This window comes from Ambystoma mexicanum, chromosome 2q, assembly GCF_040938575.1.
Source record: "Ambystoma mexicanum isolate Mex_15411 chromosome 2q, UKY_AmexF1_1, whole genome shotgun sequence".
Lineage (NCBI taxonomy): Eukaryota > Metazoa > Chordata > Amphibia > Caudata > Ambystomatidae > Ambystoma > Ambystoma mexicanum.
The window spans coordinates 1,006,363,536-1,006,386,538 of NC_090924.1; the positions used below are offsets into that span (position 1 = coordinate 1,006,363,536).

Consider the following 23,003-nt stretch of genomic DNA (forward strand, 5'->3'; position numbering starts at 1 on the left):
GAAAGGGAAAGCAGAAAGTGGGACAAGGGGTTTTGGGGATGGGGAGAAGAAAGGATTGGAGATAGGCGGGTACACAATGGGGAAGATAGAGGGGATAAGCCCATACAGACATTTATAGACAGTGCAAAGGTATTAAAAGGAAAGATGAGAATCAAAGGGGAGAAGTGATGCCAATGTAAGGGAGGATGAGATAGATGAGCCAGGTGGTAGTAAGAAAAAGAGACTGATATTAGAGTTGTAGATTGACCAAAGAGGGCTAAGAGAACAAGCAACGCCAAATAGCAAGGCAGATCAGTTGACTAGAGGAGAGGTGAGGCAGGATATAAGGAGCTCAGTGTCGTTAAAAGGGCAAGCCTGACGAAGATTATTGAGAAATAAAAGGCAAAGCTGAGAAGTGCCAGTGATAAAAAGAGAAAATTAAACAGACGAGTCAAAGAGAACACCAAGACAACATGCTGAAGAGGAAAAGGGGAGAACGGAAGGGGAAAATAGGAGGCCAGAAGTGTGTGGGAGCAGAGGGGGAAGGGAATATCAAGATGAAGAAAGTGAGCACCCATCCAGCAATGGATGGGGTGACAAATCACATGAATTTGCCACTCCTCCCCAAGGTGTAGAAGCAAATGGGACCTCAACGAGAGAGACTCCACCTATGGGGACAAGGACTCCTAATCCCAGGAGGAACTCCCTAGAGAACCATGCAAAATAACATCTTTAAACCCTTCTGATTACAATATCTGTGAAGAGAAGGCCATTATGTTATTGCCAACACAAAATGGGAAACCTCCTAAGCTACCATTCCCCTTGGACGAATGGAGAAGAGAACTCACAGGAGAAAGAGAAAAAGGAACAAAGAATGGCGCTGGGGAGTCCCCATTGTTATGTCAATCCAAAAGGGGGAGCAGCCTGGGGAAACAAAGGAAGAGCCCATGAGTTTCAAAAGGGGCACGCATGCCGACTCCAGAGTGAGGCAGAGGTAAGACGTGCAGCATCCTGGAGACGCGAGAGACCGAGAAGTGACAGGCATGCTACAGTGGGCAGCAAAGAAGCTGTGAGACTGAAGCCCTGATGCCGAGAAAGAGAAACCGAGAAGGGTGGCGTGACCACGGAAGAACCGTGATGGACCGGAGATCCTTGTGATGACGCCAAAACATTCTGATACGGCCAACTCTGGACCAATCGATACCCGAGATACTGGATCGGCAGGCGAGAAGAACGGAGGGAGGGAAGAGAAGCTGGCGAAAGGACAAGAGACGCCAGGTTAGGAGAGAAAACGGATCCTCAACTAACAAAAACCCTGATGACGTTAGTCCTAAGAATGGAAGGTAATAGGGATAACAGGAGACCGGTGGAGTGAATGAAAACCAGTAATATTGGAACTCTCATGCTTGTCACAGTCAAAAGCAAGCAAATAGAATGAGTGAATGAGATTCACTATTAGAATATTATTCTTCACAGTCAAGAGCGTGAGAGCGAAAACTACGAGAGTGAATGAGAATCATTATTGGAATGCTCATTCTGTCCCAGTCAAGAGCAAGCAAATGTAACAAGAGTGAATGAGAATCACTATTGGAATGGTCATACTCGTCTCAGTTAGGGAAGAATTGTAAAGTGAAAGAAAATATTCTGGAAATGACCCAATTCGTAAAAATTCATACCAAGCAGGCACAAGTGAAAGAAGAGCAGGTCATAAAAGAGAAACCTGAGAACAAGCTGGACTTTGTAAAAAATATGCACAAAGAGAAATCAAAGTCTATGAACTAGTCAGGAAAGTAAGAAATAGCCCAGAAGGAAAAGAGAATTGTTGGATAAATGTACCTTGGGAGGAGAAAAGGATCACCCATTAGAGAAGAAAACAAAAGGAGAAAACAAAAATCTAAAATGAATGTTAACTAATAAAAGTACTCACTAGAGACTATCTGAAGATCATCTATTGAAAAGTGGCTGAAAGATAAGTCAACAAACCCCAGGAGAAGGTTGACATTCTCATAGTGGTAGGGTCAGATAGGTTAGAGTCAGACAGTGGACGGTTTAATTTATAGACATTCACAGACTGATAGCACCTTGGCTAGTTTCCTTAAGTAGGGACACCTTGTAGAATAGGGAAAGACAGGCTTTATTAATTTCTTTAATCAACATACCAGCGAAATGTCTAATCGGAGTTAATGTCCTTCTGACCTACCTCCATGGCCACAAGTTAATAAGAGGAAACAGTGTTGGGATGGGAAATCGGAGGAGGAGAATGAGGAGAGAATATTAAATGAGTTGATCAAGAAAGAGAGAGGAAGAGGGTACAGGGAAAAGTAGGGAACCTAGTACAGAACGTTGGGGGACCCCAAGAAGTAAGGGACATGAAAAACAAAGATGGCCGGCCAAGCAAACCGAGTAGGAGCAGTCAGAAAGAGAATAACGGAACCACTGGGGAATGGAGCCTGAAAAACCAAGAGGTTAGAGAAGGAAGGGTGTCAATTATGTCAAATACGGCTGAAAGACTGAGGTAGACAACTTGTTGTGTCAAGCAGATAGAAGTGTGTTGAAGATTACGTATCTTTGTACCTCTGATGTTCCATCTTGTATGGATTGAATACAAAAATGTTATACAAATGAAAAAAAGGCATCTCCATCACCCATCATATCCGGACTCCCTCCCTCTAACTCAGAAGCGGATGCTCTGCACAACCTTCCACGTATCCATGGTAATATTGTTCTTGCTCTGCTGTTGCGCAAACTCCCAAATCAGCTTTTTTCAGAGCTGGCATTGGCCATTAGAGATTTGATAAGCTAGGGGAGATGATGTAGGTAAGTAAACCTACCAAATCATTGTCCTTTTATGCCCTATACACCAGACTCGGGTAGTGGAGGGGGGTCTTGAATTCAACCCTGAATTTAGGAAAGAGTCAGCGGAGGTCAGATAATTCAGCAATAGACTAAAAATAAAGGGATCCGTCTTACTCTGTGTCACTTGGAACCTGTTGAACACATCTGTGGCCAGTTACAGTGTTTCTATTGTCAAGCTATTACAGAATGTCTTGATTGAAGTGTTCTTATGTGAATAAAGTGTAAGGTTGCTAAACTTGTATAAGCTGCTGTTAGTTTTTTTAACCACACGGCTCATTTCGGAGGCAAGTGTCATATTTTGATTAAATATCCCACCAAGGTGATGTTCTCTAGAAACTGTTATTAAAGGAAGTGGAATGTCAATTGGTGAGCAGAACAACTGGTCAGAGTACTACAGCCAAATAAAAAACGTTCTGACAGTAGTACCAGTCAACTTTGTTCACTCACATACATCCAGCAGTGATGATATAAAAAGCATACAGAGAACAACATATCATGCTACGCCCTACTCTCTTGCACCTCATGGTGACTAAACAGCCTAAAGAGAAGTTGACAGTTCCATCAATCAGGACCAAGATCCACAATACATCAGATATTATGCTAGCTTAAGTTATTTCCATCTACAAGCATTAATAGGAGTACAGAAAGTGTGTCAACATATCTATTCAGATTACAGAGAACATGTGCGCACTACCTGGCAGTATAAGCAAACTCCACCAGCTGTTCTATGATGTCTGGCTCAGCGTCCTTCAACTCCACTTCAAAGGACTTGGACTCCAGCATATTTGCTACAAAAAAGAAAATGTTATGAAGTATACATGTGCCTGGAACAAACTCATCACACAAGATGGATGAAAGGATTGGCGATACTATACAGTCAACATAACCAATTCCAACCCACCAACTCATAAGCTACAAAGAGACGGTGAACATCAAGTAACACTTGGGTCTTTCCAAAAGTCGTGTGTTAGGGTTTTCAATTTTCTGGATATTCCCTGGAAATTTGCTTACTAGGATGATAGCGCTTTCATACATTTTCTGGCATGGAGAAAGAAGGTGGATTCTGTCAGAAACCTCAGGGTATTCTCCCTTCACCCTGGTGCCTCCCCCTTTGGAACAGCTTCCCGGCCACCTTGAAACTTGAGGAAAAACATCTTCGGTTCCGGAAACTTCTCAAGACCTTCCTCTTTGCCTCTGCCTTTGCCCCCCCTTCTCGCCTGTTGATCCGTTTCTTCTCACGGCATTGTGCACCTGGCCACCCTCTGTTCTTTCAGGCCCAGGTATCTGCTCACCCTGCCACCCTCCTGCACTGCCTCCAGGCCACTATCTTCACTAGGGTTCTGTATCTGTACCCATAGAGTCCCCCTCCCACGTTTCAACTGCACTTATCAGATATATCTTTCTGACTAACTTTCACCTGCCACTTGCTGGCTGCACTACAATGGTTTAAAGCCCTTATATTTATTATTTATTCTATTAAATATTGATTTGTTTTTCTCTCCTCTGCTTCGCACGTTTCCCCATTTTCTTTTCCCATGCACTTGTGCTTTCTTAAATGTCACTGGGCCTAGTAAGATCGCTGTTTTTTTGTTTTTTCTCTCCCTTGTTCCCCTCCCTTTTTGCCTGGTCGCGCTCTGAAACACTTGTGTACGAGCGCGATATAAATAAAATCATTTAATTTCACGTACACATCGGGAAAACCCTTATTCAGGTGGCTAGGGGAGGGCTGGTGCTCTCAGATCCAAACCCTGGGGCTGGACGAGCGAGGGAGGATCACCTGGGTAGGGAAGCCCGGGGTTATGCTCGGAGAGAAACCCCAGGTGAGACGCAGTATTATGGCCAAGGAGAGGAGAACAATATCCTTGAAACCTTTGTAGGTTGTACCACAGCCATCTCCCTTCCTCCCAGTGAGGCTCACTTATTGGATTCCCACCACCCATGCACCAGTTAGAGGCCCAAGCCCCGTCATAGTAGGAAACAACTTTGTCGGAATCCTTGTTTTTCTGTTGCCAATCATAATACTCCTGATCATTCTTCTCCATGTCCCTCTGAAAATTAATTCCTGAAAACCCAATCTATCTTGACAAAACACTATCGTTTTCACAATCCCCCCTGTTCAGTTTTCGATCCGGCTATCCCGGTTTGCTTCCTAAACCTTATCAACCCAGTCCTTCGGATCATTGATCATTTTTTGAATCCCCAGTCAAATCTGACCAACAACTACCGTTGCCATAAACCCGCTTACCCATTTCACAAACCCTGCAATAAATAAATAAATAAATAAATAAATAAAAGACCCTTCCGAGATTACCCAAACCCCTGGGTCGAAAACTACAATTCCATATACCACCTCTTTCCCTTCCGACCCTGTAGAATACTCAGAAACTCTACTACCCTGCTATTTCAACACAATTTGCTCTACAGTAAAGGACAACAGACTAATTCTTGAGCTGTTCACCTGACATTTCAACCTAAGGGTCAGGCAAAGTCAGGCAACTTACCAAAATCACACACCTGACAGCCCTTTCCTTTTCCCACAGGGATAAAAGGTGGAGCACGAAAGCAAACAATGAGCAAGGCCGACGGCACGATGGAAGAGCTAACTCAGCACGGCAGTTCAAGAGGAGGAGAAAGACGGTGCAAACCGAGAGGTAACAAGAAGAGAATCGACCTTGCCCTTTCCTACCAAGGCCAGTAGAACTTCTGCAAAGGGAAAGATAAGTCTGCGAACAAAACAAACCTATTGCACTACTATACAGCGTGCTGCATCACGTTATCAGGATAGAGCATGCAGCTCTAAACTTCTGCAATCTACAACCAGGTAATTGCAGACAAACATGTTACATTGTACTATATTGGGTTACACATAAAGGAGTTTGCAGGGTAACGCATGCCGCAGTGTACTGTGGTGCTTGGTGTCTAGGCACCCTCATACAAAACCAGATCACTCAGCAAAAGCCTATCAACTTCTGCCATATTATATTCCACTTCAAGGAGCTTCAGAGCAAAACAGTTCACTGTAATTATGTTATGCTTCCAGGAGGACCCAGACAAAAATTACTGAATTGTTCTATATTCTGTTCGGCATGCAGGTAATCCTGACAAAGTAACACTGTGTTACACTGTAACAGTCGGTACCTGGGTGTTCCCAGAGTAACAGTGTCATTTTCACGTAATATGTTCGACATCTAGGCAGTCCCAGATGAAAGCACATCACTTTCCTTTATGTGCCTCACCTATAGGTTCTCGGAGTAAAACGAGCTGCACTGTAATATTACTGTCTGCACTTAGGTGCTCCAGACAAAGCATATTAATCAGTCAAAGGTTTATGGGCCCCAAGTACAAAAGTGCCAATAACCGAATTACCACCACTTTGACCGCTCCGCCCATATTCGGAGTTTGGCCTTAGAGTGGATAATTTACATCCAGCATTATGCTGGAGGTAAATCCTCCAACTTTCCGTCGAGATAAAGTGTATAAATAAGAACCCTATGGACTCCAAAAAATGGGGATGAACTCAGCCTACCACTACTTGTTCTCCGGCAGTAAATCTGCCAGACCAAGTGGCGGAAACAGTAATTCTGTTTGGCGGATTTACTGCTGGAATACTGAATAGGACGAAATGTCCGAAAAAAGTTAGACCCCATCAAAAGACCTAAAACACACACCACGAAAATTTCTAACTACCAAAAGTTTGAACTTTTCATGGTATGCGTGTAGGTGTTTTGGTGGGGTCGGTATGATATTTTTTTTTTTAAAAAGGCTGCAGGGGGATGGGGGGGGGGGATATCCCGCAACACCCCGTTCACTATACTACACAGTATAGTGAGCGGGGGTTGCGGCGGAAACCCCTGCAGCTGCCCGGAAAAATAAAAAGAAAGGACCTTGCAGTGCTGGTTCCCGATCACGGAAGTGAAAGGGAACTGCTGCAGCAGGGACACAGCATCTTAAAAGGTAAGTAGGGTGTGGGTGGGGGTATGTTGGGGGTGTGTAAGTTTGTAGGGTTTTGAAATGGATGCTCGTATGGGAAATGTACCAACATTTTGTAGTGCGTACATTTCCCATGCGAACATTTCCGTCGCAGGTTATTCTGCCTCAGAAATTTCACGTAGATCCTGGAATTCCGCCAAACTGGTAATGAGGGCCATTATCTTTTACCATATTATATTCTACATTATGGGGCTTTAGGGTACAGCTTGCTCGTCGTACTTTTGCATCCTGCGCTTAACTGCCCCAGACAAAAGCAGATTACCTTCTACCATACAATGATTGAAATATCGTGCTTAGCACCTGGGTAACCAGAGTTAAGATTACTACCTTCCATCATATCCTATTCTACAACAATAAGTTCAGAGGGCATGCTCCAGTGTACTAACTATATTGACCTCTGCACACAGGACCCGCAGGACAAGCGTGCCATAGGACAGAAGTGTCACAGTATGGATGTTTTAACTGTAGGATAACCTTCTTGCCAAATGACTATCTTTTGGTTATCATGGTATAACATACATATTTAACTATTACCTTAAATAATAATACTTGGATGGGAAAAGTCAAGTCACCAAGACTTACACCACAAAAAAACAGCACCAAGAAGTTGTCTATGTACATTTTTGTTAGTTCAGGTAACAGAAAGGGGGCAGTTCCTCACTCAGGACTGTTAATTAGGAAAACCAAACTTAATTCTTCCTCTTTAGAATGCACTATATCGACACCGAGTCTACAGTAAACACTAAACCCATAACCACGCAAAATAGGCCCTGCTGTCACGGGGCGGTCTTACTGGTGTTCCAAAGGGCTTGTTTTTGGAGAACAGCCAGCCTTCTGAAGAAGCCACCATGTAGGTCAACTGGTCAGGCGAGTCCCAAAGATGGAGACGACAGTTCTTGTGTGACAAAAACCTAAACCAAGACAGGGGGGGGAATCCTGCAACGTTCCCAGTCCAAGTAGCAGAAGAAACCAGGTGGCAACCGTGAACTTTTCCAGGCTGAAGGACCATGAGGTAGCAGCACGTAAGCAAAAGATGCACAAAGGAGGAACAGGAGTAGAGGCAGTGGTCAAAGCAGCAGGGTGAGGGCAGTGAACTAGAAAGGCAGATTCAGAAGAAGAATTCCAAGACATACACTATCAAGGGGAACTTGTGATCCTTAACAGTATTCCCCCTTCAAAGGCCAGGTGCTCTGGATTTTCCAGAGTGTCGCTAGAAGAATTTACATACCAAAATGGATGAATGGAAGGTGTGGCCAGCTGCCAGGTCCTGTCGCAGAGGTAATCGTCCTTCCAACCAATCAGAAACTGGAGATTGCCTCTGCAGATATACGTGAATTTCATTTACTCTGAACGTCATGTTCTAAGTGACCACTGGAGGCCATCGTAGGCGGAGGTGGATGGATACGTTTTGCCCCTTCCGGCTTACGTAAGGCTTCAAAAGAGACAAATGATGGAGGACAGGATAGATGCGTTTCTAAACACTGGCAACCGAAGACCTAAGGCAACTGAACCACTCAAATATGGTCCAAAATATTTAGGGCTCAATTTTGAGAGACGCATACATGAATGCAAGTACTTTGCCGATAATCAAACTTAATCCCCAACCTGAAAGGGTATATCTCAATGCCTATCAGATGTACTAAGTAAGCCGGCCGACTGCGCTTAGAAAACGGAGGATAACTAGTCACCAGGAACCTAGAAGAGCATAGGAGAGTACCATTTCTCTTCACACAGGTGATCGGATCACACACTGAGATCAAAGATGAGCTCCACCTGAGCTTAAGGTACGTATAATGTACCACTCTGTGGACATCTCCCGCAGGCATGGCTTTCCATCCACACACTATGACAAATTTGATCTAGCTTGACACGCAACTGTTTCGCCCTGACACCAGACTTTCCTCAACACCTCTGCCATTAGAATACAGCAACAACCTACAAGAATTTTTGGTCTAGCTGAGCACACATCGAGTTTCCTGCACTAGCGCAGGACCTCCCTGAGCAACAGTCCGCATATCTGACCTCTTGGGTTGCTTTACTGGAGCCTAACCAGCCCACCCAATTCCTAATCTTGGCCAAATGAACTAACGCACTTGAAGCCTTTTCTGACAATTTTCCCGTACTTGGACTTCGGTCCCAGGGGGCGTTCCTACCACAAAGTGCATTGAGGCGCAAACGGGAAAAAAGGCACTATATACAATGACAACTACAATACAATGTTGATCTGCTTCATCCTTGAACCCTTCCTGAATGAATCAGACATTCTGTGCAGCCAATCTTTGAGCAACATGAAGGGTGTGAAGATGTTGCTCCAGTGATGGTACAGGCACCTCCCAAGGGTCAAGTACAGGAAATCTAATTGGATGAAATCCGTAGTTACAGATAAAGGGGCTCATCTTTATGATAGAAAACTATATTCCACTAAGGGTAACATGTACCCAATTTTCCTGTGCAGTATACGAAAAACATCTCCAATATTGTTCCACAGATTGTTTTAGGCGATCCATCTGGTCATTGGTATTGGGCGATTTCCGGAAAGTTGGGACTTTTCAATCTGTGAAATGCAGCACAAGTGGTTCTGCAGAAATCCAGGTTCAGAAACAATCCCCAGGAGGCCATGAAGGTGAATAACATCTTGTAGAACTATCTTAGCCATCTTACTAGCTGTAGGTAATTTAGGTAGTGGAGAAACATTAACCATCTTAATGTAGTAGTCAACGATCATCAGAACTGTTGGGGTGGTGCGGAAAGGTCCCCATGATGAAGAGGTGTTCATGTTGTGCATGCCATATTTGTGACTGGAGGTGCAGTGAAATTGGTGCGATATTACAAATTCATATTTATCCTGTATAGTTAAATGTGAATGGGATATGTTACAATAGTGTCATTTTGTGTTCAAGTTGATACATATTAGATTTGCACGTGCATAAAGAAAATGCTAAAACCGCTAAATGAAATATGAACGCGATTCATGGTGTGCAACGAAGTGCCTAGAAGCAGGCAACAAGAAATTTCAGAATATGCATGCAAGGAAGGGAGGCCTGTCACGAAGGAATCATTGTGGAGGAGAGACAAGTTCTTAAACATGCATGCACACTGGGACACATACATGGGGAATTTATAAATCTATATGCGCTTTACTTTCTTTATACATTTAATAAAACTCTGCAGCTGGGAGTTCACAGAATCAATTCTGAGCATTTGGGAACTAGTTTTGCAGGCTGGAGGTTGAAGAAGAAAAGATTAACGAAGCAGATAGTCGGCCGACAAAACCAGTCAGGGTATTTATGGCTTAGTAGTTCCGAAGTGAACAGATGCAATCCCTTTCAAGTACATGGGAGCTTGCAGAAGGGTCTGGCCATTTGTTTTGATCAGCAATAAACATGGGGTAAAGTGAAGCTCGAGGCCAGCGTGATCGATGCCCAGGGGTTTCGTTTGTATTCTCAGATGCGTCAAGTGGGCTGAAATGGTAGTCATTTAGATTAGTATGTTTCGTAACGCCATTAAAGTTAGTGCGGATGAGATAGTTATCACCAGTTCAAAGGGAACCTGCTTAGTCTGCTTTCCTCATGTCAATTGAAGTATCCATGTGAACCATGTGTAATTACATAAAGGGTTAAGAGGTTTCAGGCCAGCTGTGACCTGTAATGAATTATGTTTGTATATGACTCTGTAACCATGTGCTGATGTCATGACCTACCATGGACAAATCCCAAAGAGGGGTGTGCTTTTAATACGATCTGAAGATGGCAGCCAAGATCACAATGGCCAATGAGAATGGAAGAATTGGAGGAAGATGGGATTTCTTTGTATAGGTTTTGTCCAATCACATAGGGGTGGATTGTAATAAAATATAGAAGTGTTTTAACTGTTGCCAAAATGTATATAATGTTTAAATTTATGTGGCTCGGCGAGACTTGGGTTAATTTGACGGTCATCTAGTTCCTCCACAGACGATTTCACCCAAGGAGGCGTGGTATTGTGGTCCAGCTGTGCAGGGCAAATTGACAGAGCACCACATCGGAGTGCTTTGGGATCATGTGAGTGCACTTTTGGGGGGTAAAGCAAGAGGGGAAAATAGGGGGGGAGGGGTTTTCTTTGTTTTAAGGCGTTTGGTAAAGGCAGAATTGGAGTGTGTGTGGAGTTAGTTGAGGTTACAGGGATTGAAAGGGTGAATGTTTTGAATGTTTTGAAGTAGCGAGTGAACTGGTTTAAGTCCTTTGTTTATATCTTTACTTAGTTTGTTTTTTTAGAGGTGTGACGTGATATCCTACCCTGTATGTTCATTGTGAGTTTTGTCCTGAAACCCTTCAGTAAGCTTGTCTGGTTGGCTGGAGCCCTCACGGACAGGTGAGGTGGCATCTTATGGTAAATCCAGCCGTAGTTACCTTCCTGAAATATACCTTTGGCACCCTTCATTATGTATTGACTGCGCAAACTGAGCACTTGCCTCGCTTTTCTTGGTTAGTTGAAGGGCATCTTCCTGTAGTCAGGAAAAGACGGCACGGTAGTAGAGATGAAGAGAGCGAGAGAAGCATTTTTGTAGTGGAAATCATTGCACTCCTATGCTCGAGTGAAGGAGAGATCTCGTAGATATTGACCGGCGTGTGTTTTTTGATAAAATGCTGTCTTTTGTGTAAGAGACAGAAGTATAATTAAAGCAAGTAGCTAAGTGAGGGGGTTACGGTGAAAGCAAGTAAGGTGAGCGAGTGTAGGGAACGATTAAGAAACCTGGAAAGGGAAAAGAGGGGTTCTTTTGGGGAAAACATTTTGTGCCGCAGGTTCGGCTTCAGCGTTATATTTTGTGAAAATATTTTAATTGTTTTGAGTGAATTGGGTTGGGTATGGAGACTCAGCTTAATCCTTTGCCGGGTACTTCCTGGAGAACCTGTGTACTTTATTATTTTATTTTTATTTTTTAACTACAACGCACGAGGGCTCGGCATAAGAGAAGCTGTTAAACATCTTAGTTATGGAAAATTTATGAAAAAGGCCAGGAGGCCCATAGTGTTAAAGTCTCAGAAGAGGGGCCGGAAAAGGAGGGTGTGGGAATTCCTTCTGAACCGCCTCCATATTGGTGTTAACCTTTATTGCACGCAGAGGGGTATACAGACCTCGAGTTTCAACCACCATTTTCTCAACGGCCACTACAGTGATTGCAAAGACGGAAGAAAGTAATGTCTCCACCTGCTAAATTTTCTAGACATTGGGATACAGAGGAAAGGAAGGGTAACTCCTGCGATGGTTAGTGTGGGATATATTGACCCACTCAACAGGATTTACCCACATCACAAAGCTACAATTGCGCAGAAACAACAAAATGGCTGGGCTGGCTCCTGTGAGTGCCATGGCCTCAAAACTGCGTTTTACATGGGCCAGACGATCACAATGGTGCCAAAACACTCGCTGTTAGTGATAGAGGAGGAAGGAGAAATGACCCCATTTCAAAAACTTATGTTCTAAACAACCACGGGACTGATCAAAAGAAACATTGCTCAATTATGGGGTTCAGAGACCACCCCTAAATATGCCCAGTGGGTGGAGGATGCAACCTGGAGATAACCCATGCACTGCATAGTAATGAATGTCGTAATCCAATCATTGATAAACTGGTCGCTATGCCTTTGATGTATGAACGATATTGAAGTTTGTATGTTATAAATTGTGTCTAAAAGAAAAAACAATAAAATGTGTTATTAAAAAAAACTGCATTTTGCAACAACAAAAAGATGGATGCACCTTCTTGTCAAGCATAAATTGAGCAGGATGGAAGCAGGGGACACACTGAAGGAGCGTGCCAGTGTGTTCTGACACATACAAAAGGAAGAAGGTGTCGCTGCTCGGACGCATCACGGCATGCAAGATGAACCTTCTTCCGAGATTCCTATACACATGCGCCTCATTGCCGGTGGCAATCCCCGCGCCGATTCTTCGAGGGATCCAGAGGAAAATGCTGAACTTTATCTGGAAAGGTAAGAAAGCGAGGATCCCTCTCAGAACCATGCTGGGGAGTCCCAAACTGGGGGGTCTGGGGGTTCCAGACCTTCAGGCCTACAGAGCGGCAGCTCAACTGGCCCGGGTCCAGGCCTGGCAAAATACGACAGACCGCCCGAGATGGGTGGAGCTGGAACAGTCGCGGACCCCCCTGCCACTGCGATTCCTGCCACACATCCCGCCCCCCCTCAGGTCCCACGGGGGAGAGCTCTTGCTTTCGACCAAACACACCCTTAGCACCTGGGACTGGGCGCTAAAGCGAAAGGGAGTGCCAAGAGGACTGAGCCCACACTCCCCGGTCTTTCTCAACCCAATGTTCGCCCCGGGCATGCATCCCCGCAACTTCCAAAACTGGGCCAAAGGCGGGCTAGAAACTATAGACCAGCTGTATACAGGGGAGAAACCACTCACTTTCGCCCAATGTAAAGAGAAGTTCCAACTTCGGGAAGATGATAGATTTTCCTACATCCAACTACGCCACTGGTGCTCACATCCCCAAACCTTGCAAGCAGCGACCCGCCCTCCCACTGCCCTGGAACTTACCCTAGGAGACCTCCCGACCCGCGGCAGCGTATCCACCCTCTACAGACGCTTCTTAAGCGACTTCCTAACCACAAGAACCCGATGTATGGCCCAATGGGAAGCGGACCTGGGACACCCGATAGAGGATCAAACCTGGGTGGACATATGGACCCGGACACACACTGCATCCACCTGCATCACCAACAGAGAATGTGCATACAAAATCATGCTGCGGTGGTACTATTCGCCCCTCAGACTCCACCATATGAACCCCCAGATAGACCACGCTTGCTGGAGAGGATGCGGCCTCCCTGGCTCTTTCTTCCATATGTGGTGGGATTGCCCGAAGATCCGACCATTCTGGAAAGCCTGTCTAGAGTCTATCTCGCTAATTACCGGAACAATGATTCCCTTGAAACCAGAACCGATTCTGTTAGGTGCCCCAATTCCCGGGATCTACCCGCGCTCTGGACCCAGAGCGAAATTATTGACCCAGTGCCTACTGGCAGGAAAAACGGTGGTGGCCCGAACCTGGAAAGCTCCGGAAGGCCCCCACATTGCCCAATGGTGGACTAAGGTATGGGACATTCTGATAGCGGAGAAGGTAACAGCAGCACGAGCGGGGACGCTCCATCGCTTTCGGAACATCTGGGCCCCAATCCTGGAATTCGACCAGCGCTTCCCCGCCCTAACCTATAAACCCGCCAGAGCCCTCTGGACAGTAACGAACCGGGAGAGCCCGGAGGAAGACTCATGACCGCTGAGGCGCCAGCCGAACCGCCCACACGGGAGGAGCCCCGCGGGCAAAGACTATGGGACTGTTAACCCAGGGAGGAGGATAGAGAAAGAAGACACAGGGGGGGTCTAAAGACTGGGGGTCAACTTGTTGAGATAATTTGTGCATATAATGTTTGTAGTTATCATTCTGCCTTGATTTAAAATAAACAAAGTTAAAAAAAAAAAAAAAGGAAGAAGGTGAAAAAAGGCGTTTTGCTGAAAAACCCCAAAATCCCCCTTAAAATGATTTTTCACATTTTAAAAAAAAATGCTGCTTTGACGCTAATTCCATCTGTTCATTCTGAAACCACTGATTAATAAGGTCCTGCCATGCCAAGCATATTGCATTGTGCTTCACCAAAACCAGGCATGATATCTGAATGACAGGCCCTGTCAAACCAACTTTGAAAGAAATCAACAAGGAACTTCACCTTACTCGCATGGGAACACGCGTTTATTTCTTTACAACACTAACTATCTGAGCCACGTCAGTTTCAATGCATCTGTGCTTCAGATAAAACTCCTGCATTCAAGAAAATGACTACAGCTGCAAAGACAGTGTGGGAATCTGATGGAGCTGCCAAACCGAATTTAAAGAATGAAATGCTGGCTTTTCACCACACATGTAAAAATGGGCCTTTGCAAACTAAAGGAAAAAAAATGGCCTGTTTTAAAAGTAAATTGTTGAATGAAAGCTTGCCTTATTTAGCAATGTATGGGGTTTGTGTTGGTGATAATACACACATGTGCCATTTAATTGCACAAGTTTGTTTTAATTCAGGACCCAAAATAAGAAAATCAAAATTTTAAACAACATGGGCTGGATTTGCAGGCTCTCAAAAACAGGATATTCCAGATGGCAGAGCTAAAAGCTTCCCCCCTAAGGAAGGGAGCCACACCATAAACTCTCAGCAGATACTAACACCTAAATGATTATTACTAGGTTGGAAATAATCTAGGCTAGGCTAACCCACTGACAATGGAACTCCCAGGGCAAGGAAGTGTGAAGGGGCAATAAACCTTCAATTCAGCTGTAAAACCCCCACCTTGCTTTGAAGGAAATGACAGTTGGTAGCAGTTGAAGGAAGAAATAAAAATGATCCAGTGACAAAGGACAGCCATTTGTTTCCAAAGACTATTTTATGAATAAACGTTAAAGACGGTTTATCTCTGCAGCAAAACTTTGTAAAAATGTAAGATTTTCGCAGTTTAAAAGTTATTTTTTTGACTTTCTTTTGAGACATGGTAGAATTCGCAGACACCTCGGGCACAGAAATGGCAAAGTATTGCGGATTACAAGAAAAGCATCCATGTTGCAAATGTGAATTTTTGTAAATATATCCCTTATGATAATCCACACCCATGTATAAAGTTATAGAATTTTGAGTAATAAAATGAGTAATGATTGCACAGCTTCCACCCCCATCAAGTGTGCTTCTAAGGCCTGCCTGACTATTCTAAGATCTCTTAGGGTACGTCTGCTGCCTTTATTAATATGTGCTTTTTCATTCTCCTGCTCCGTTTCTTCTAGTTCATTGCGGAACCACCGCCGAGTCCTTCTCCAAGATATTGTTTGACGTATTATGACCCCCCCCAAATACTGCCTTCCCTGCGTCCAATATAGTGTCATGTTTTCTTGGATGTATTGGGTTATTGCTTCCTTTATCACTGTTCTCAGTACTATGTCCCCAAGGATGCGTTTGTTGAGTCTCCAGGTTTTTTTTTTTGCTGTGTGGTCCTTAGTTCAAGGTCAATTTCGAATATCACCGGGGGAGTGGTCCGTAAGTGCTTTCAACAGGATTTCTATAGTGGTGACTAAATAGTATGAGAGTAGGGGAGACCAGGAACATATATCTAACCTCGATAAGCCCCGGTGTACTGCTGAAAAGAAAGTGTATCCCTTTTCCCCTGGGTGGACAAAGCGGCACACTGCAATTAGTGTTAGCTCCCTCAGTAATGTGGTCATAGCGTAGAAATTAGATTTATCTTTACTAGTCACGGCCAGGGTTTTATCCATCGTTGGATCCACAACACAATTGAAGTCCCATCGCAGTATTCCATCGCCCTTCATGAAGCTCCCCAAAGTCCCAGTAAGCCCCTCCAGGAATTCCACCTGTTTTTCATTCGGTCCGTAGATCGCCACAAGTGTGATTTTCAGTGTCCCAGGTCTCCCTTAACCAGCAGGTACCTCTCCTGTGTGTCCCTTAGCACATCCCGTATTCGTAGAGGTAGGCCCTTGCGGACCATTATAGACACCCCACATTTCTTCTGTCCACTCATTGCAAAGTATGCCTGTGTGTAGCCCTTACAGATCAGAGGTTTTTCGTCCTCCTTTAATAAGTGGGCCTCTTGGAAGAATGCAATGTCCATCTCCATGGAGGTGAGCTCCCGAGTGATAGCTTTTCGCTTCACAGGCGGGTTTAGACCCCTAGGGTTTTCCACGTGTACTATGTCCTTTGTGCTAGGCATGTCCCAGTGTGGCGAGGGGCAAGCATTCCAGCCAGTAGCGGTAGGTAGACAACCTCTTGCTCAGGAAACTTGCGTTGTAGTAAGTGCTGTGAACCGTGATCCAGAAACAACCATGATAAACAGTAAACCAGAAGTTAATGTCCCAAATAAAACCCAAACCATAATTGCACAGTGTTGGGGAGAATTCTCAAAAATGTGCTGATTGCTCTCTACATTAGAGACCCCCAGCTTTTTTGCTGGACTTCAGGACTTTTAATTTCTAAACTGGAGAGTGAGCCCTATTTTCTCACCCTCATGCATTTTTAATGTGATTTGGACCATGTGTTTCTTTTAACTTTGGAGTCTGACAAACTCCATAGGCATCATCTTTATATTGGGACACAGAGCACCTTCAGTGCAGTGGCACAGGCACAGGGAAGACTCTTAGATTTCCCAAATGCTTAAATACATTCTCTTGGATAAACTACTGTTTCCAAGAGCAGTGAAGTGAAATTGACTTTACTTACCATTTGTAACTTTCGAGACCCAGCATACACTATCTTACCATAGGGTGCTGGAGGGGTTACTTAGTATCCCCTTTGTCTAGTTTCTCATGTAACATTTTTATACAGTTAATGGCTGGTGGCAGTGATTTACTTTTTACTACCATTGTGTGTTTTTCTCGCAGGCTGCAATTGCAGCCTTGGTAAAGCGCCATGGGTGCCCATTTTGTCAAAATGGCGCTGGTCGTCTTTTTTCACCATTTCTTGTCGGAAAGGTCCTTCTTGAGATTTACTCTGTGCGCCAAACCAGGTTTGGTCCCTTTGTTCGTTTTGTCTTTGGCAGGGTTCTCAAGTGAAGCCTGCCTCTGGCTCCAGTATGTCTGGCAGGGGCAGGAGGTGAGAGACGGCCACGCTGCTGTGTGATTGACAGCTAGGCTGGAATGAATGGGAGAAACCTGCATAAAAAGGTGAGGCTTTTTGGCTTGGAAGGCAGAGTCGACCACTGGACGAAGGAATCCGAAGAAGAACTTGGAACAGACACCTGCTGGAACTCCTGGACGGTTGATTTGCCCGGTGAAGCCCTGCTGTGCTGAAGCTCCGAATTTGCCTCAACTAGAGAAGCCCTGCAAGGACAACTTCTCCCTTTGAGTTGGTGGGACCAATCAACTCGAAAGCAAGCCCGTCTGGACATCCTCTCAGAGCTGGCTGTACTTCCACTGCTGCTGCTGCTGGAACCAAAGTGCCAGGGAGAGGAACACCAGAAAGTGTGAGTTGCTTTTAAGTCGGACCCGAGCACCAGGAAGAGCCTCTGGACTTCCCTGAAGCAGGACTGACCAAGCCTGAGCCACCTCAGTGTGTTGCACCCCAGAAGCAAGGAAAGTCTGAAGTGGTATCCGAGAACAAAGTTTTGCGATTTGCTGTCAGACGCGAAGAGCTGAAACACAGAAGAACCGCTGAATTGCAGTTTGCCCATTGCTGCCGCTGTCCTTCCCATTGCAGAGCAGGAGTCCCCAGACGTCCTCCCTCTGGTCCCCACAACTGAGGCTCAGGAACAACAGGATCTGCAGAGCTGCACAGGAACAGAAGCCAGCTGGAACTATTTCTTCTAACCAAAGGTACTGTAAAGTCTAAGAGAACTTACCTCTTTTTGTGCAGCCTTGCTTTCCCTCAGTTGAGACCTGTTTTGGTTACCTTGCAGAGTTGCTAAATGCTTGGGTCCTCACAAGCCTACCAGCTTGTGGTCCTTCAAGTGTTCTATTTTCTACAAACATTTCTAAAAACATTGTGCAAGATTTTTTACCTACCTACAAAGCAGATCTTCAGCTCCCCTTGACATTGGGCAATTAACATTGGCAGTCCTGGCTCCCCGAGAGACCCCTCTTTACATCTGACTTTGCGCTTTGGCCTTTCCCCAGGAAAGGGTTAATTTACTCTGCATTGGAAGGTTTTAAAAGTACTAACCTGTTTATTAGTTATTTGTTAACCTTGGTTTTATTACTCTATCTTTTGCACCAAGCTCAGAACTGCGTTAAATGTACCAGTGATAAATCAATGTCCACAATCCCCTAGCTATTTAAGTCACCCGAGGGTGTAGGAAGTGTGTGTGCCATCCTCAATGGGCATCACCTGATTTAGAGAAACTAAGAGTGTGTTTCAAAGTGTATTTGAATTGTTACATATATTGCTCCCTTCTGAAGAAGGCTTATTCAACTGACTGTGCAATAAATTAATAATTGTTTTATCAAGTCACCACAAGTGTGTTTATTTGAATAACTGCTACTCTCAAACTCTGTCACAACATTACTGCTCACACTGACCCCTCTTGAGATAAGCCTGGCTGCTCAGCCACACTACCAACCAGTGTAGTTCAGACGTTTACCAAAGGTTGGGTCCCTACTGCCAAGAGATCAAGGTTATTGTAGTGCACCCAAAGGGTAGTGCATACAATCATGCCAAACACACAGGTCCTTCTTCCTGTGCACTAACAGACCGGTAATCTGTCAATTGAGATGACAGTTGGTTGGACACCATTCTTTCATGACATCTCCTCCCCCTTGTCAGGTCTAGCTTGAGAGTGATGAGAGCCCACCACACCCCCTAAGCCTGCCGGCCCAACAATCCTTTGAGTTATAACTATCAAGCTGGCAAAGCCAAGGGAAAACGGGAAGTGGACAAAATAACAAAAGCAGACTTCTAGTGCCCTCGTCTCCTGCTCTCTCCTTTTAAGGACTGTTCTGAAGTAGACCTAAAAATGAATCACAAACATGTTACTCACTTGCACTTCATGTGCATATTAGCTTAATACTGGCTTGCCTTTTCAACCCAACCTCCCTGATAGACCTGTTGCCTATGCTTTGTTGCCAATAGGCACTTTAGAGGTTGATTGTTGATGTAGTACTCATATACTTTATTTATACAGTTTATTACAAACCTTTAAAAAACAGAAAAGAAAAAAGAAAAAAACACAGCCATACAATCCGCCTCAGTATAAAGAAAAAAAATTACATTCCATCAAACAGTTTAATCATTACATTCTCAATTGACATCGAAAGAACTCCTCACAAGATACACATGTACGACCTTTCTTGATTTTATCTACAGGCCTTTCGCGCCCGTCAGACAGTTCGTCATCTTATCCAAAAAGTTAGTTAGGGCAATGGTTACTTTCCTATTGGAATCCTCGAAGAACGCATGCCATCAAGACCCAGCGTCACGAGATTGCCACTCTGCAATTAATGACCCTTATTGCTTAGTTCTTTCCGGCTGAAGGGCTGAGCAATATAAGGTCAAGTGTTGTAGTGTATCAGGCTGTTGCTTACATAGCCTGCAGCCATTGTCCTGTTCGGCGTAATTTGTCCATTCACCTGATCTCTCTTTAGTCAAGAACAGGTTAAGCCGAAACTTCATGTATAGGAATCTTCAATGGCGATCTAGAAATTTTGTCAGATAACCCTGAGGTTCAATCAAAGTATTAGCTTTGCATGGTACATTTTTCATTATTCTGTGTTTTCGTCTTTGTTCACCAGTTAGAAACCAATCTTATTTCTGCTATTTTTTCTTGACTAGGTTCGGATTAGTGTGAAGCGTTTTAATGTCAGTATACAGAGCCTTTAGGATTTTGATACATCTGTCAGTCCACTCAGTCAGTATCCAAGATTTTTCTCCAGTACATCGATCCTGCAATATTAGAAATTGCAGAGGTTTGTCTTCAATTGTCATTTTACGAAAATGTGAGGGCGTGTTCCAACATATTCTAGCATTCAGTGATGTTAAGCTTAGCTCATATTGAATGCAAGCTGTCGGGGTCCCCTTTGGGAGCCACAAAACATTGGACCAAAAGGCATTTTCAAGTGTGTCCCACATTTCATATGAACAGCCAATGGCGCATTCTGCACCGTAAATTAGCGCCAGAGCAGCTTTCTGTTGGTAAAAAGCAAAGATGGGTTTCAATGAGAATTTGCCGTATTTTTTATTTATCGCAACTGCCGAAGTTGCAAGTTGTCAGCATTTTGACCTGGCATTTTCGGTCCAAGGGGCATCATTTAAATTAGAGTTAATCTTCATACCCAGATATCTTGATGTTATGGCAATGGATAAAAGTTCTTCCCCCAAATACCATTTGAACCTTTTTTTAGTACAGTTTTTTTGTTTCCTCAAGTCTCGTGTTGATGCAAAGGCTGTTGGTGTTGACATAATTCTCTAGAGCGCACAGTTTTGGCTGGAGACCTATTGGTGTTACATCAAGTAGTATCAGGTTGTCTGCATACAGAAGCCAGCTTGTGTGTGTTCCATGTAATTCTGGTGGAAATGAGTGGATGCTTTCAAGAGATTTGCCAATATCTGATAAGAACAGACTGAAAATAATAGCGGCTAACGGGCAACCCTGTTTAACCACAAAATGTTCTGATTGCTGTGGAGAATACCTGTTTGCTGTATCCTCACTTCTGCATTATTATGCAGTTCTTTAATCGCTAGAAGAACACTTAAGGGGCATTTTCATTTGTTCAGCTTATTCCAAAGGGTTTCTCTATTAATACTATTAAAGGTGTGGGATAAGTCTATCAGTGCCAAGTAAACTTTACTGCCGGTTCTTATTGCTTCCATTTTCATTAGATTTATTATGAAAAGGTTCAGACAGCATCCCACACCCCTGACAAAACCAGATTGTCTATGGTCAAAGTGCTTGCTGGAGATAATCCACTCCTGCAGTTGTTGTTGAAGGGGGGTTGCATAGATTTTTCCCAGCACATCCAGGAGCGCAAATGGGCGATAATCTTTGGGGTCTCCCCTATTGCCTTTTTTAAAGATGGGTACGATTATCGCACTTTTCCACGATGCTGGAGTTGCACACTACAATGCGATTTTTGTGAAAAGGATTGAACAAAAAAGTCTGCCCATTTCGCTGGATTCTTTTTTAAGATAAAGTTTGTCAAGCCATCAGGGCCGGGGGCCCATGACGAGCTTATCCTCTTAATGATGTTTAAGGTGTCCTCTTTATCAAATTTTAGATTCCATTGTTTTAATTCTGGAAGAACAGGATCTTGGATAGTACTCTTTTTACAATACAGGTGGCTATAGTGCGTTAGCCACTCATTTTCATCAACAATGCTGTTCTGGAGAATCAATTGCGGTCCACTGTCATGATTAATGAGTTTCCAAAAATCACGGGAATTATGTCTGGCAAATTTGGACATCATAGTTTCTGCATCTCGCTGTATCATGATGGCTTTATGCAACTTAAACCAGTTTTTATATTTTTGTTTTATCAATCTCTTCACAGCTTGGTTGTTTGTTTTGTTCAGATTTTAACAATGGCGTATCTCGGCTCTCATTAGCCGTTTTCTTTTCAGGATTTCTATATCAAAGCTATGTTTGGAGATAAAGGCTCGATTCCGCAGCCCTTGCTTTTTTCCAACAAATTGTGACAGTATATGTTGATATTCAACGTTATCATTGTCTTTACTGAAGCAGTTAACACCTCCAGATCGGTCTCATTGAGATAAAGTCTGATTCGCGCGGAATCTACTGCTACGTTATGATCCCAGCATCTTGCAGATTCTATTTTAAATCCTTGGAAACTAACTTACCAGATCGTGATCACTTTCTGTTTTGGGAATTACCTGTAAGGATATTGTATGCTCATGCATTTTTTTAGATACAAAGAAGTAATCCAAAGTTGATTTCTGCCAAACTCTCTTCCAGGTCGGTCTTGCAGGTACATCACCCGTTATCAATCCATTAAGCATTGCCATGTTTCTGGAGTCCATTTCAATTCGCCATCGTGAACTCGCGTTTGTGCGACCACCTCGCTCCATGGTTGAAGAATTGCAGGCTTCGAGACAAGAGATGTTTAAGACTACACAGATTATTATATACTGCGAAGGATCGTCCTCAAGTATCTCATCAATCATGGAAGAAACCTGGTCAATGAAGGTAAGTGTCCCAGCAGCTTTGTGTTGCCAAAACAAATTAATCAAATATAGCAGGTCGAATCTTAGATTAGTGCATCTTTCTAGGGCTACAGAAGCTATTTGGATGCAAGGGAAGATATTTCTTGTTCTAATAATCCTGTACCCAGACGTTTTCTTTACCATTGTCAGAAGACCCGCAACTGGCCTTCCCTTTGATTTTTTAACGGCGGGATTTATCGCGATTTCAAGCTCGTTCGATATCGGACAAGCCGTAAGCCAAGTTTCCTGTGAGCAAACCAGGTCCAAATCATCCATCCAGTTCCAATGGAAGAGGTGCGAAAATCCTCAGTGTTCCAGGATCCAATTTTTCGTACTGACTGTTCATCTGAATTATGGCATTAGCTCTGGTTTTCAGATGTTAGGGCATTTGCCAAACAATCCCAGTTATTTGGGTCTGAAGCAGGGATCTGGTTTTCATTGCAACTTAGATTTTTGTTAGTTGTTCTGTTTCCACATGCAAACG

At 44.0% G+C, this 23,003-nt stretch overlaps 1 protein-coding gene across 1 annotated transcript in view; it reads right to left on the minus strand.

Annotated features, from left to right (window-relative positions):
* The window catches only part of KLHL7 (kelch like family member 7), a gene marked incomplete in the record, with an annotated part of 773,580 nt that overhangs the window by 644,490 nt on the left and 106,087 nt on the right, over nt 1-23,003 (minus strand). Inside the window, 1 exon segment of the mRNA XM_069648328.1 lies at nt 3,530-3,623. Within this exon segment, the coding sequence (XP_069504429.1) occupies nt 3,530-3,623 (94 nt within the window).